General features: G+C 43.7%; 2 protein-coding genes across 14 annotated transcripts in view; one reads left to right on the top strand and one right to left on the bottom strand.

Annotated features, from left to right (window-relative positions):
* Window positions 1–13,203, top strand: part of LNX1 (ligand of numb-protein X 1) — a 126,634-nt gene extending 113,431 nt beyond the window's left edge. For all 5 annotated transcript variants that reach the window (XM_053404416.1, XM_053404419.1, XM_053404418.1 and 2 more), the window contains 3 exons: window positions 999–1,227; window positions 10,268–10,426; window positions 12,503–13,203. In XM_053404416.1, coding sequence (XP_053260391.1) covers window positions 999–1,227; window positions 10,268–10,426; window positions 12,503–12,638 — 524 coding nt within the window. In that variant the 3' untranslated portion in view covers window positions 12,639–13,203. The remainder of the gene's footprint in view (window positions 1–998; window positions 1,228–10,267; window positions 10,427–12,502) is intronic.
* A 637-nt stretch (window positions 13,204–13,840) lies between these two features.
* The window catches only part of FIP1L1 (factor interacting with PAPOLA and CPSF1), a 35,371-nt gene continuing 32,870 nt past the window's right edge, over window positions 13,841–16,341 (bottom strand). For all 9 annotated transcript variants that reach the window (XM_053404430.1, XM_053404429.1, XM_053404424.1 and 6 more), the window contains 2 exons: window positions 15,166–15,303; window positions 13,841–14,162 (listed from right to left, as the gene is read on the bottom strand). In XM_053404430.1, the coding sequence (XP_053260405.1) occupies window positions 14,012–14,162; window positions 15,166–15,303 (289 nt within the window). In that variant the 3' untranslated portion in view covers window positions 13,841–14,011. The remainder of the gene's footprint in view (window positions 14,163–15,165; window positions 15,304–16,341) is intronic.

Here is a 16,341-nt window from a genome sequence, read left to right on the forward strand (position 1 = left end):
GGGGTTTGGACGAGGGTCTCTTGAAACCCTACAGTGATTCTCATGCAGCAATGTGAGGAAGATAGTAGACAATTTAGCTTTGTACCTTTGAGTTTTGTTTTGTTTCTGAAGGTGCTTTATTTCTTAAAATAATCCCTCCACCCATAGACATTTGGGACAGCGCATATTCATACCACCCTAAACTAGAGTTAATCAGCCCTGCTGATATTAATAACAGTGAACTGGTGCAATGTTTAAAGCAAAACAGCAGCAGGCCAAGCCAATGACTGGTGGTTAAAAACAACAACAATTCCCAACAGATTTCAGGGGAAACAGTTAAATGCGAAAGCTGCAATGCTGCACACACCTAACTTTAAGTAAACCCCATGGAATTCTGTGTGGCATACTTCTGAGTAGGCAAGCACAGGAGTCCACTTTTAAACAAACACAACATTGCATTTTCTTTCAGTGATTCATTGGCAGAGCACAAGTCTAAATTGCAGCTCTTCTACAACCAGAGATCTAGAAGGATATTGCAGTTTTATTTTGCTTGCAATGCTCACAGGCAAACTCATTTGGTAGCTCATTCAGGACAACAAATATCACCACCTTTCCCCAAAATTATTATTTTCTCATTTTGGGGTGGGAAGAAACTGAAGTAAAGTCAGTAACATACCAAACGCTACCTCTTGTTGAACTGGAATTTGAATCCAGATCTTCCAAACCTGTAGGCAACAACCCATCTATATCTAAGGGTACTGTACAAAACACATTAAGTTCCCCATTGGCATCTGTTCTTAGAATGGGGTTTGGGATAGAGCAAACTCAAAACAAGGAAAAACCTTTTTTTCCCTACAACTGACCTCAAAAACATATTTTATAAAAGGCAGAAAAACTGCTCTAAGGACCTCCCAGCTGTTAGTTGGCCGCTCCTAAGTTTAGAGGTACAGCTTTGAATGACAAAAGTGTATTTTATTAACTGCTAACAGGTGTTTTTCCCTTCATTTCTTGCCTTCCAGGTGATATTCTGCTCAATGTGAATGGAATTGATCTGACAGGTGTGAGCCGTGGGGAGGCTGTAGCCCTTTTGAAAAACATCTCCTCGTCTGTTGTCCTCAAAGCATTAGAAATGAAAGACTGCAAGACCTTGGAGGATGGCGATGACCTCTCATTGCTCGATGCCAGTTTGAACTCGTCTAGCCCGAGCGAATGGTCTCCTTCCTGGGTGATGTGGCTCGAGGTCCCACGGTAAGTCCAAGGAGTGTTTCCATGTGCTGAAAGGGATTGTGGAGGAAAGGGTCTATGGCAGGGATAGGGGATCTGTGGCCCTTCCGATGTTCATGGATTCTTAATTCCCATCAGCTCCATCTGGCATGTCTAGTGGCCAGCACTGATTGGAAGTGTAGTCCAGTACAGGTAAAAGGTAAAGGACCCCTGGACGGTTAAGTCCAGTCAAAGGCGACTATAGGGTTGCAGCGCTCATTAGCTGCAGTGCAGACAGCTTTCCAGGTCATGTGGCCAGCATGACTAAACCGCTTCTGGTGCAACGGAACACCGTGATGGAATCCAGAGTGCACAGAAACGCTGTTTACCTTCCTACCACAGGGCTAACTATTCATCTACTTGCACTGGTGTACTTTTGAACTGCTAGGTTGGCAGGAGCTGGGTAAGAGCAACAGGAGCTCACCCTGTTGCGGGGATTCAAACCACCAATCTTCTGACCAGGAAGCCCAAGAGGCTCAGGGGTTTAGACCACAGCGCCACCCACATCGCAAAGTCCAGTAGCATCACTTGGAGGGCCACAGGTTCACTATTGATAGCTTTGGGGTGCTTACCTGACTCTTTCCCCTGAGTTGATGCATTGCATTGACACCTGAATTAATTCCAGACTTGGAAAGGACAGAAAGGACTGTATTTAAGGGAGCAGAAAAGATCCTGAGCAGGCCCATTTCTGAAAATGTGTCTGGCTCTCAAAGTAGTGAGGGAAACCCTGCGGAGATTGCATCTATGCTCTTAGAATACAGGATCTTGAACACCAGACCACCCTGCGTCCTTCCAGACAGTCCCTGCAGCTTGCAGACTGCACAGACACCGTTTCAGTTATATGCCATTTTAAATTGTTTGACTTTGCCCAGATGTTCAAAAACTGTGTACGCGCTCATGGGCTGAAATTATCCAAACCCCCTCCCCCTCAAAAAAAAGAAGAAAAGAAAACATTCACCTCTCTAATGGGCCGGAAGCAGCTGTGTTGCAATTTTTAGTAAAACCACAGAGTGCGTACTTTGTCACCCACTCACACAGCACATTTTAATGACTCCGCGGGGCATAAATCATTGCAGCATTCGTCTGAACTGGAATTTTAAAAACGAGATCCTACCAGGCTGACACTGAATTAAATCTGCCCTCGAGCTAAATCTTCCCTCCAGCAGCCCATCAGTGAGAAAATGTTAGTTATATAAGAGACTCCTTTTGCAGCTTTGCACACTTTTTTTTTTAATCTCATCTTCCACTTATCAAAATATATGAACTATCTAGGTTATGTTGTATTAGTTTATCCTCTGTCTAAATGAGAATGTGTATCACACATACAGCAGTAATATGTTATTAGATGCATAACACTCCTCAAATGAGAAGCTTTGTAATGGCAGACACAAATCATTGAGAGAGCTTTGCCCATCTTCTGTAGTGTGCAGCTGGAAGTGCCGTGAGATGTGTTCTAGATTTCCCCTTGCACAATGGTAAGGTGCAACAACAGGCTTGGCCAGAGTCTCCATTAACTGAATGTAGTACTCTCAGAACCACTTTAATACAGCACACTGGGGGTACTCTGATGGATGCTGAAGAATTCTGCAGCAGGCAAATCAATATTCACTAAAGAGAGAAGATTGTGTTAGGTGATGATTGGGCTTTGTTGAAGATGCTTCTTAAGTAGGCTTCCTTAACATAAAAAAAAAATGTGTCTATTCAAGAACTCCCTGCAGACTTTCTGAACACTCAATGCTTTAGGGACTTCCCCATTTCTTTGTGAGAACAAGGAACCACCCTAGCCCATAAAAAATGGGGAGGAGGCATAGAATAATGCCTGCATCGTTCCATCTAAATTGCTTCCCGGAATCTGATTTGTAGGGTGGAGTTGGCACCGGGCTTTTGAGCCTAGGGATAGGCAGATCAGTCTCTTGCCAGTCCATCTCAGTTTACATATGTTTATTCATAAGCCCTGTTTCCACTTCAATCTGTGACTTAAAAAAACACCACCACCTCATCCCAAACTATTTTTAGTGTGTTTTTTCAAGAAAACAAACCATTTTGGAACTGTTTTTTTTTTTTTTTGACCTGCATCACAAAAACCGAGTGAGCGCAAAAACAGAAGGATAGCTGCATCCTTGCTGACACAACAGTACAGAGAGTGCGAATCGGGTTGCAGGGCTTGAAAGTATGGAGCAAATTAAATCCTTGAGCGTCCCTAGTTGTAGGTGGCGCCTGAGACTTCTACGCTGAAAGTCTGGTGGGCTGCTTCCAGATCACTTGGCAACCAAGAGGAGAGAAATGGACTGGGTGGGGAGGAGAAACAGAAATGGAACAAGCATTAAAACTGCAGTGAATGGAGGACAGTTTGCCAGGAGATGAGAGTGGAGAGAATGGGGGAGGGGGAATAAGAATTGGAAGACTTCTTGATACAGCAACAGATAAAGGAGGTAACTAAAAGATGGTGGTGCAGAACCAACAAGGAGAATAGATTATGCCCTGGTGCAGAGAGACAATTGCTATGGAGTAGAGAAGGGGTGGGGTATCATGAGCACAGTAGCCTAAGGTGGCTTCTTTGACCCTCAGGGTTCTCCTCAAGGCCCACCTCCACATCTTCAAGGTCTTTTGCCTGGCTGGAAGGTGCCCTTGATCTGTACCAAGTCCTCTTCCATTTTGTGCTGAACCCTCTGTTCGTTTGAATGGCTGGACTGCAGCCTACTGTACAAAGGCCGTATCTGTTTCCACGCTCAGCGTTGGCAACTGCGCCCCAGAAAGTTACCTGCTAGAGAATATGGACCTTGGGCTGAAGAAGATTCCCAACCCTGGAGCAGAGAGAAAAGGATGGAAGATGACCAGGGAGAGATTTAGAGAGGCCTGTCATAGTACAGGGAAGAAGAGTTTGGATTTGATATCCCGCCTTTCACGCCCTTTAAGGCGTCTCAAAGCGCCTAACATTCTCCTTTCCCTTCCTCCCCCACAACAAACACTCTGTGAGGTGAGTGGGGCTGAGAGACTTCAAAGAAGTGTGACTGGCCCAAGGTCACCCAGCAGCTGCATGTGGAGGAGCGGAGACACGAACCCAGTTCCCCAGATTACAAATCTGCCGCTTTTAACCACTACACCACACTGGCCATGGGGCACATGAGAGGAAAAACAAACAACTTAACAGGATGGGTTTTTAAAAGCCCTGAGCTGAAACTGTAACAAGCATGTTTTTCTCTGGCTAGCATAGCAACGTGTCCTCTTAGGTCACTGAAAGGAGAAAAGTGGTCCTTGGGAGTTTCTTTGAGCCCCTGTTCTTAGAGATGCTGATGCAATATGCCTGGCATGCAGGGCTTCTTTCCAGCCAGAAATCACCAGAACTCAGTTCCGGTACCTCTCAGGTGGGCACCATTGCCATTGTAAGAGAACAGGAGAGGCATTCACGGTGAGTTCCTGCACTGTTGGCATGCACTAGCCAATAATGAAATGGGCTGGTTATCCCCTTTACCGCATAAGGAAGCCGCCCCCATGAACAGCTTTCTGTGAAATCTTAAAAGATGGGTCATTACAAATTTAATAAACAATAACTATTATTATCATCATTTATTATTATTGGTGGGAAGGCAGGGTTCTTACGGTTTTTAACAGTTGCATGACAGAAAATGACTCACAGTCACTGCGCTTCTGAGATAGGGAAAGCTTCACCTGCTGAATTTCTGCACACCGCCATTCAGCTTTTGAAGACACAGGAAGATGGCAGTTAAAAGGTGTCAGCCCTGTAAATGAGGCATGGTAATCACCGCGACGGGGTGAGCTCCCATTGCTCGGTCCCTGCTCCTGCCAACCTAGCAGTTCTAAAGCACGTCAAAGTGCAAGTAGATAAATAGGTACTGCTCCGGTGGGAAGGTAAACGCAGTTTCCGTGCGCTGCTCTGGTTCGCCAGAAGCGGCTTTGTCATGCTGGCCACATGACCCGGAAGCTGTACGGTGGCTCCCTCGGCCAATAAAGTTGAGATGAGCACCACAACCCGAGTCATCTGCAACTGGACCTTATGGTCGGGGTCCCTTTACCTTTAACCCCCAACAGATTCCCTCAGTGCTAAAAGAAATGCCATGCTTTTGCTCACAACATGGAAAACAAAGTTTTTTAAAAAAGATCTTGGTGGAAAGAATTTTCTCTATAAAGCAGCAGTTTTCACCGGGATTCCTTTGCCTTATTCCAAGTCTGTATGCAGGCACTACCGCTTCCCCATCCTTCCCCTTCCCCCCATGGCCTCTTTTACTGAAGGAAAATCGCCCACAATGTCAGCAGGTCTGCAAACAGGAAATTCATTGTAATCCTATCTCCAGCTGCAGCACCACTTGCAGAAAAGGGCCACAGTGTATACGAACACCAGAAGGGATTAGTATGCCAAACTGGTACATCGGTCTTCTTAAATTCAGATTATTAAAGGGGAGAGGGCAGTCAGTAGCAAGAGGCATCTGGACACTGATTATAATCAATAGGAACAGAGGTGTATTTCTTGCTAGTACTTGTTTGGCCAGGCACCCAGGAGTCAAAACGCTTAACAGAGCAGGTTATCAGATACTTTAATCTTACCTAAGTGAGTTTATGCTCACCGTCTTATTTCTCCATATTGGACTCTCTGAGCTCAGTGCCTCACATCTGGAAGCCCTTTTTCAGGTCCTGTTACCAGAGCATGCATCACATTAACACACATTAACTCATTTCCCCCTCGTCTGAGAATGTAACCTCTCAGTACCAGAGTTCCCATTTGGTACTGGTGAGGGCAACTGCCCAGCAGTTCTTTTAAGGCAGGTCAGATGGGCCTCAAGGATATTTTCCCAAAACCTTCCTGCAGTTATCAAGCTGTCTTGAGGGACCGCGTGGGTGGGAAATAATGATCCTGGATGCAGTATGTTTTAGGCTCGTTGCTGGGAGTGCAGATGACCGAGAAATCATTTGTTGTTGTTGTTGTTTTAAGGTATTAATTGCATTTTGGAAACCGTACTTAAAGCAGCATGCGCAGCTTCTTGAAAACCTAATAAATCACTGCAGAAATACTGTAGTAGGAGAGTTGGAGGAGGGAGAGCAAAGGAAGGGGTGAACAGGAAGGAGGAGGAGGAGGACGGGAGGCAAGAAGGGGAGAGCAGGGGGCAGTGAAGACAAAGATGAAAGAATATATTTTGGAGTGGAGAGCAAAGTTGCCATTGGCTGATATCCTATGGCCAATGAGAGCAGCCTTATCCTTCGGCAGATGCCAAGGCAAGTGTAGCAGAAAGGGGAAGCCTCGCTCTTTAGGCTGTATATACACTTCCATTTCCCTTAAATCCAGCACTATTGCTCTGCTGTTTGTGAAGCCCCGGGGCACACAGGGTTAGCCGCAATCCATCCTGTAGTTTGTTGAGAAATGCTGCGTTTTTATGTGTTTTCCCTCAAACCATCTACCACCGGGTGTGAAAACATAAGCTGTATGAGGATACCCGCACCCCATCCATCTACCGGTGCGGATGCGACTTTGGAAACGCATCAAACTATGCTGATGTGTACAATGCAAATGCAATTTGAAATGCAGTGCATGAATGTCTATGTTGGGGGAACAACCTTGCTGCATTTTAAGCCAGTAAAAGGTACACAACTTGGTGCAAATGGGAGTTGCAGCAACTGAATTGAACTACTTACTGCGTGTGCTGTGCTTACCGTTCGAGCATTACAAAGAAACCGCTAAGGGTCTACTTTAAATCTTATCAGTAATAAGAGTAGCAGTAATTGGGGGGTTACTATCGTATGCATTTCCTGGATCATTCTCTCTGGTATTTATAGGTAGATAGCCACCTAAAATTAGTATTTAAGGTTATTCACATATTTTCAGACCCTGGGTTCCTTTGTTCTTTTCCTGTCCACTCTGCATTCAGTAGTCCTTTGCTCCTTCCTCTCAAGTTTCCAGAAAAATAAACTTCAGTCTGTAGTTCTGACTGATGAGTTTTAGCAAGCATGTCTGTTTCGTAACAGCATTTATTTTACTCATAATGCAGGGAGGGCAGGCAGTTGTTGCTCATGCACTGCCAGAGCATCTAAACGATGACTCACCAAAGACCAATTTAGAAATTCCACCTCAATGAAACGGCTGTCCTTCCGTCATGAAGCCAAGCAAAGCACGTAACCACTGCAATGGCATTTACAAGGCTGAAAAGCAAAGGGTTTTTTTTTTGCTTTTTGTTTGTTTGTTTACTACTTCTGGCTGCCTTCACTGTGACAAGCAGATCAGATGGGTGTGGGCTCTGCTTGTCTGTGCATTGATAAACTTTGTTCCTCGATTCATTTTGGAAAGACAGTGCTAGAACCTTTTTTTGTGCACTGTTCAGTTTGGCACCAACAGAAACACATAATGAATCACAATCGACAGTTTTCTTAGGGCTTTTCATACAGCTGTTGCTAATGGACAAGTCCATAGGGTTCACTGCCCCTAACTTCCAACTAGTGGTAACCTCAAATATTCAGAATCAGTCAGATGCTTTGGAACGTGTGGAATTGAAAGCCCAAAAGGTTTGCAGCAAGCTCATGTGGCCAGCTTCAAAAAATCACTTTGAAAACTGATTCTGAGCCCAGTTCCAACCCCAACTGTCACGTCATGATTCCCAGTGATGGCAATAGCAGTGCAACTCTCGAACATCCCTTCTGCGTTTGCCTCCCTCTGCATGGTCTTAAGGCTGCAAGGCAGGTACCAGGGCAAGGAGGAAACTCCTCTTGCAACAAGGAACAGATTTGGGTGTAAGGACTTTGCTTCTCCAGGTCAGTTTAAAAGCCAGGAGCAACTTTTAGGGTCATAAGGCTTGTCAAGCTCCATAATTCCCTGGAGAAACATTTCGCACAATCATAGATCAAGTTAATCCGTTGTTCACCAGGGGAGATGTTTTTCAGCTTGATACCTCTTGTGTGCTGCTTGCAATTGAGTTTTATTTACTTAGGTTTGTCTAACAAATCCTATTTTCTCCAGCATTGCATCCCAACAGTTTACAGTAGTTTTCCAAATGGTTTTGGCCTTGGGAGCTTCACAAGCTAAGTAATGAAATGATCAGGTAAATAAAAGAGGGTCAAATGACATAAATAGCTTTAGAGACGATACTCTACTTTAAAAAGCACTCATTTCAGGGCAGTTGCCTAATGCACTTACACATACGTTACATACACACAGGAAGTCTGATATGTTTTGTGTTTGTAAGTCTGATCTGTAACAAAACACATCTAACCACCTCCCCCCAGCCCTCCCCATCTTTTAATACAGCTTGTTTCACTGGATAATCCAAGCCATTCCCAGCCTTTACTAACCAAGAAAGGCAGTGCTGACCAGCAAACACCCCACCCAATTTTCTTGTACAGTAATAAATTTTTGGTTGAGCCACCCACCTGCATCACATGGCTGTCAAATGACAAACTGGGTATTTTTTCTGGTTCAGTCGTACCTTGGATCTCAAATGCCTTGGCTCCCAAACGATCCAAACCCAGAAGTGAGTGTTCCGGTTTTCGAACTATTTTTGGAAGCCAAACGTCTGACGGGGCTTCCGTGGCTTCTGATTGGCTGCAGGAACTTCCTGCAGCCAATCAGAAGCTGCGCTTTGGTTTCTGAATGTTTTGGAAGTTGTATGGACTTCCTGAATGGATTCCGTTCGACTTCCAAGGTACGACTGTAATTCCTTTGGCCAGAGCTGCTGCCTTAACTACTTCAGTTCTTTTCAAAGCTCTAAAGCTACCATAGCTGTATTCTTGAAAGCCTTGTTCAAACATTTGTCACATTTCTCCCCTGCCTTTCCATCCAACAATCAACATTTGACAAAAAGGTCAAATCATACACTATACATCAGAGAAGATTCCTAATTTTGATATGTTTGATATTGTGGAAGCTCAAGATATTATCCAAAGTTTGAGCACCCAGCAAATTGCAAGCTAGTTTGCAATCTAGTATTTGTTAAGTTTTTGGAATATGGTAGCTCGTGATCTGGAATTGTTCTTGGTCTCATGGTTATAGTGTATTTTATTGCTCTCTAAACCCACACGCTGGTGTAGCAGTGTGGCCACGAGCATAATCTGTAAACCAAAAAGTGGTTCCTTCAAGCTCTCCTCTTAGTATGTTCCATATGTTCAAAATCCTTGTCTATGTAAACTCTTAAGCAGGTTGGTTTCCTCCATGCTCTTACTTAACAGAATGTTGATATGTGACTTAGTGAGTAGCAATCAATAATGGCTAAATTCTGGTAACATTTGGTCATGACCTTGGAAAGCCCTGTTAAATCTAGTGAGTTTTATGTCTTTATGAGAAATGGGATTCAGGATGCTAAAAGCCCCACACAGATGGCAAAGCAATAGAGCGAGCCTTGTGCACAAGGGCCAAGAGGCTCCTGCTTTTCACATTAGCAGCCAGCTAACTGTTGCACAAACAAGTACCCTGTATCTTGCCAGCAGGTGAATATTTGTAGTTCTCAAGGGCCTCATCCAGCAGTACCATAAAAACCCTGAAGAACAAGCAAACAAACAAATACCCCCCCAAAATGGAAACATCATTTTAAAGGATTGTTTTTAAATACCTCCTCAAAATTAAAGCATATTTTTCTTAGTGCTTGTAAGACAAAGATACTAAAAGGGTGGTTGCTACTTTGGTGTCTGTGACAGGCTTTATTGGACCCAACAGCAAGAACAGGACAGGTCCAATTTGTACAAAACCCTTCTTCAGACAGAAAAATAAGGTGCTCTATATTACACGAAGGTCACTACCCTTATCCATTTTATAATCCGAACTAGGTTTTTAATCCAAACAGGCAGATAAGAAGTTTCCCTGGAAAACCCCAAGAACAGAATATTTATGGGTGAAACTTAGTCTGTACAATGCTGCTAAATGTATGTGTAAAACATCCAAACTGAAACTAGAAGTTTGTGCAAACTATACCGATCTGGCATATACATTTCTTTTCAAGTCCAATATGCCAAAAAAAGGTGAATGAGCATGATATCATCAATAATTTTAATTGTACAACAGACCATTAAGTAGAATGATTTTTTTCCTTAGGTATTTATACAGCTGCAAAGAAATTGTATTACGAAGAAATACAGCGGGAAGTCTTGGCTTCAGTATCGTGGGGGGTTATGAAGAACAAAGTGGGAACAAGCCATTCTTTATCAAATCCATTGTTGGAGGAACACCAGCGTATAACGATGGAAGAATCAGGTAATGAAACCACATTGTTTAGCAGTTATTTATAAGCCAATCATTCCCATCCAGGTTATCACAACAGTTCTCAGTTAACTGGGGCTGCTGGTTCATGTATCAGTTTGATGTGCAGTATTAACATACAACAGGTTTCTTAAACTTGCATGCTCTCCATGTGGGAATGTGAGGCGGGATTAGGCATATACACTCTGTCCATCAAATCACTTCACTCCTGTTTTGTGATGGATGGATCACGCAGGCAGGCAGTGTTTATGTATATTGGCGTTCACATGCATACATGCCTGACCACACAGCACATTTTGTATGTGGGGGAAGGTATGTGAAAGCTCAGAAATGCAGTCACAACCTCCGCAAGTACCGTATTTTTCGCACCATAGGACGCACCGGACAATAGGACGCACCTTGTTTTAGAGGGGGGAGAACAAGGGAAAAAAAATTCTTCCGCTCTCTGCCCAGCGCCCCTTCAGCGAAGCGGCAGGAGGCGCTGCGCAGAGAGTGGCAGAATTTCCCCCCTCTTGTTTTCCCGCTCTAAAACAAGGTGCCGTTTAAGGTGCGTTCAGGCGGCTACCTTGGAAGCCTGGAGAGCGAGAGGGGTCGGTGCGCACCGACCCCTCTCGCTCTCCAGGCTTCAGGTTCCTTTCGACCTGCTCTTTGGGGCTGGCGGGGGGAAGCCCACCACCAGCCCCAAAGAGCAGGTCAGGGAGCAGCGGAAAGGCGCAGCAGAGAGGCGCTGCTGCCATAGTCAAGGGTCACTTCTCCAGCTGGGAGAGGGTCCCGGGCTATGGCTTCTTTAGCCCCGCGCACGCTCTCCCGGCTGGAGAGGTGACGCGCGCCTATGGAGGCTCCTGCCATAGGCGCGCGTCACCTCTCCAGCTGGGAGAGGGTCGCGGGGGGCTGCTTTAGCCCCGCCGCGCTCTCCCGGTTGGAGAGGTGACGCGCGCCTATGGAGGCTCCTGCCATAGGCGCGCGTCACCTGGGAGAGGGTCGCGGGGGGCTGCTTTAGCCCCCCGCGACCCTCTCCCAGGTGAAGAGGTAACGTGCGCCTATGGAGGCTCCTGCCATAGCCCCGCTTTACCTCTCCAGCCGGGAGAGGGTCGCAGGGCTATGGTGTCTTCGCTCCATAGGACGCACACACATTTCCCCTTCATTTCTGAAGGGGAAAAAGTGCGTCCTATAGAGCAAAAAATACGGTATGTTTTACTCACCTAGCTTGTGAGAATTGACCCCAAAGGTCCAATTCTACGCTGCTGAGCAACATATCAAACCAGCACTTGGGGCTCAGGTTCACCAGTGCAAAACTCAACCCCTTAGTTTGAAAGGCTGACCAGGCACAGTACTCAAACTGCTTTCTCCTTTCATTTAGCTGCAAGCCACAAAGCACCATGTGTGGCAGTACTTCTGCTTATACTGGAACAGTTGAGGCAGGGAGAAGGGCATGGTACTAATCTTGAAATACCTTCTTGTCTGCAGAGAAAGCTGAAGCCTGGAAGGAGTCAAGGGGTTCTTAAAGATCAAAGTAGGCTTAATTTTATGCCAGTGCAGTAAAATCCATAACAGAAGATAGAGCTATAGGGCAGGACACATAGAACCCTAACTGTTTTCAAAAGCAAAGTGATTCCTAAATAGGAAGAACTGGGAAGAACGGAATGTTCACTTCTGAGTTCAAATTCAAAGAGTCGTGTGGTTTGCAAATTCTGATTCAATTCCATTGGTGAAATGGAGAACTTTATAAATGCAGGTGTTTGCAAATCAAAATATTAACAAGAAATTAGAAAAAAATGCAGGGGTATATTTTTTACAGAGTATTAAAAACACTAGAAACACAGTCCAAAAGTCTTGCAGACACATGATGTTATAAAAGTCATTGCCTCTGGAAGTGTCAGACTGAAATCTGAAGCATTTATATAAAACAAGTCTATTCAGCTGGCATTAATTAGCAATACCTGACTTGGCTATTCTCATTTCCCCTCATATCTGCTACCTTTCTGATAAAAATGAGTAGGGGTGTGCAAGCTATTCCTGCCTTGGAGCTGCTGAAGTGCCACTAACCAATTTTATATTGCCTCCTTCCAGGTGTGGTGACATCCTCCTTGCAGTTAATGGTAGGAGTATCTCAGGTATGGTGCATGCCTGTTTGGCAAGGATGCTCAAAGAACTGAAGGGGAAAATTTCTCTCACCATTGTGTCCTGGCCTGGCACTTTTTTATAAAGATGTATCGCAAATGGAGAGCGAAAAATTATCTGACACAAAATCAGCCACTTAATATGGACGTTTGTTTACTCCACTTTCTGGTCAACTGTATACTTGTAAAAGAAAACGTTGTGAAGTATAAATGTGCATAACACAAACAGAATGGTCTGAAGAAAAAAATAATGTGTGGTATGTGTTAGAAAAACATGCAATTTTAAAGTATGGAAGTCTACTGAGATCATAAGTTAGGGTACACATCTTTACTGCGCTATGTCTCATGTTTGTATTTTTATATCTATTCCAAGCAGCAGTAGAAACATGCTCCACCAACAGTTTATAAACAAGGAAAACCACTTTAGACCTGTAATTTGAAAATATTCTGAACTCCTGAATAACTGTTGCAATACTTTTCTATTATGTTGACAGCATCTATTCCAAGACATAGAAAGCAGTCTGATTGAATACATGAAATCCCACTTTGTGATCAGTATGGATCAGATATTTTTAAATATTTTGTTTCCCGGTATGTAATAACTGTGAATGAAATTTCATTTTTACCATTAAAATAACTGTAATTTGTAAAGCCAGGTTATTTTCATTAAATAAAAGCACAAAAAATGCATTTCTCCCCTGTGGATCTAATTCGTGGCATGAACCGAGTGTTCTGCCCTATTTTACTCAGTTTTGCTCACAATCTTCTGTGATGGTCAGTTCTGAATCAACATAATAATGAAAGGAAGGAAGGAAGGTGTAGCAAGCTACCAGCATAGACAGAGAAGAGGAGGAGAAATTGCCTGGTTTGCCTGGATTAAGTAGCTGAGGGGAAAACTAGTGGAGATCAAAGAGAGCAGGGAAGCATCAAATACAAAGGCTACTTAGTACTGTACAGTAGTAGCCAAGACTCAGACTTATTTGAAGATCTGGCTGTTTTAAAAATTAAAGAGTTACATAACAGCATCCATCTGAAGAGCCAAAACAAATGTTGGTTCCAATTCATTCTACTAGGATCTGTGTATGTTGATCAGATGGGACACCTCATTTGTGGTACAGTCACTTTCTTTACTCTTTGGGGGAAAAACCCTCTGCATTACATCTGCACACTGCACTTTGACGGAGTTTGTGTAACAGTGCACAACCTCACTATCCAAGCACAATTCTCCGTGTGTACCTTATGTGTTACCGTCCTTTTTTCTAGTTGCATAGGCAAGACAAACAATGTGTTTTAACATGAAAAATGCTTTTTTTATTTTCAAAATTCCAAATTAAACTTACGCTTTATGCTAACAGAACAAGATGAAGAGTAATTTTTTTAGACCCAGAAAAAATAATTAGGATTGAGAGCCGTCTATTTCTGGCACTAATTTAAGCAAGTAGACAAAAACCACACATGCCTATTCCGCAGGAGTAGCATCCATGTTTTCCTGTTCCGGGGCAGGCTCGCCACCAGCCGACTCTTTTCCTTCTTTGCTCTTTTTTGATTTTTTGTGTTTGTGCCTCCTGTGGCTCTCTCCCTCTTCACTGTCATGGCGACGCCTGCTGTTACTAAGCGGGGACAAGAAAAAGAAATGACACAGAGCTATTAAATGGGAGTCTCAAGCTCAGTGCGCCACCCTGAACGGAAGCTACTTCTTAAATAATTAGCCTGATGATGTCACAGGACTAAGTACATGTGATGGCATCACCACGTGACCCCTAAGCATGGGCAAATTAAAACTAGAAAGGGAGTGAAGAAAAAAACCTGTCAGTATTTACTCTGGGCGGGTTGCCTGGCACCTATAGCAGCAATGAAAATCTTTGCCATCACATAATCAAAGTAACGTTATAGGGCTAGAGTTGGTTGGTCAAGGAGAACAGAGATTTTTAATAGGATTCTACATAGAAAGTACTACATTTAAGAGGCAGCCTTAAAATAGGTTTGCAACAATGATCTGAAGAGTTGCTCGGTGACCAAGATCAACTTCTAATAATCTAAGCCCGCCTTTTAGTTTCCTTTCTCACACAATAGAATAAATATAACTGCAGGCTTCAATTGGTGTCATTGGTACATCTAGGATCAATGCCTGAGATGGGCACTGTCTGGCAGCTTCCAGAACCCCAGGCTTGCAAATCCCCAACTAACTGCCCCCCCCGAGCATCAGCAGCTGACACTGCTGCTAGTAGTAGCTCGCCTTGGAAGGTTTGAGCCCGCTGCCATTGGTGGAGGCAGCAATGCCACCTCTTCCCCGCTCTGCCCAAGTGACTCCCAATGTTCACGCTGCCCAAAGAGAACACAGAGATTGTGGCTGCGGAGGCTTTCCTTTAACATCTATTCTAGGGCATCAACTAAAATATGCAATTGGTTGAGAAATCCTAATAATCCACCACCCATGGCTGAAACTTATATCCTGGTCATATGACACAAGGGCTAATATCCTACTGGTATATTCTCAACTTCTGGCTATTTTTAAATGTCAGCAACTAAAAAGCAGCACATCAATAGCCAAGGTCTTCCCATGACACTTCAATCATCCCACAGCATTACTTCAAAGATTATTAAAGAGCTAACCTTCGTGATGACTTGTGTCTTGTCTCTTCCTTTTCTCGATGTCTCCTTTCTCGGTGTCGTTCTTCTTTCTCTCTGCTTGTTCTATGCCGTTCATAGCCTCTATCTGCATATTCTCTGTACCTGTACCGCTCCTCATCACTAGCAAGAAAATAAAAACATTCAGCAGACAGACAAACAAATGCTAAAGGAGCATCAATAATCTTTGTCTCCTCCCAGGCACAGAGAAAATACAGGTGGTTCATGTGATTTCTACATTCAGCAGAACACAATTTCTTACCGAAGGTATTACCAAAATGGGAATTTGTAACCTAACACAGTGTGAAACTACCATTGTACAGTCCTGACAATGGAAAATGTATTTTAAGGAATCAAAAATACCAACATTAGTAAAATCAGATTTCATTACGTACAAATAAATTGTTGTCTTGGATGACTGTACTGCTGAACAGTAGAAGAGACTGTCGGCCTGACAGTTAACTCTTAATAAAGGAGAAATATTCGTGGCCCCTTTGAAAATCTCAGGACACAGAGTACCAAATATATTGCTAAGCTGTTGATATCCCATCAAAGAAATAAGGAATGTGATCTGTTTCTTCATATTGCAGTAAAGGTTTCCATCTGCTAAATTAAAAGAATGAAAGTTCCCCAAACAAAAAAATAAGTGGCTCACCACTTTACTCAGTTAAACTTGCAATTATAATTCAAAACATTGTGTTTAACATTGAGTGCTATCCAAATACATTTGTTGGTCAGTATACATCTAATCTTTGGGATCAACTACAAATGAAAAAGAATAAAGTTATGTCCCCCCGGGATGCCTGGGTACACATAGTGGCTGTTCAAGCTGTGCGCACAAGACATTTTGGTTGAGCATGGAGGGAAAACTTCCTGATGGCAAGAGCAATTTGACAACAGACCCAATTAGCTAGAAAGGTACTAGTGGGCTCTTGCTCACTGGAGGTCTTCAAACTGAGACTGGACATCTCTATACGTTAGGTGTGTTTTGTTAGCGATGCTTTACTGTGCATTTCCTCCATCAAGCAGGATGGAATGTTGACTAGACCCACAAGACCCTTTCCAACCATGATGCTGACCTAAAAGTAGCCACTGTGGTGAATTCAACATGTTGTTAAGACTTCCAAGTCCCATCAGCCCCAGCCAGCACGGCCATGGGAT

This window comes from Podarcis raffonei, chromosome 9 (assembly GCF_027172205.1).
Source record: "Podarcis raffonei isolate rPodRaf1 chromosome 9, rPodRaf1.pri, whole genome shotgun sequence".
NCBI lineage: Eukaryota > Metazoa > Chordata > Lepidosauria > Squamata > Lacertidae > Podarcis > Podarcis raffonei.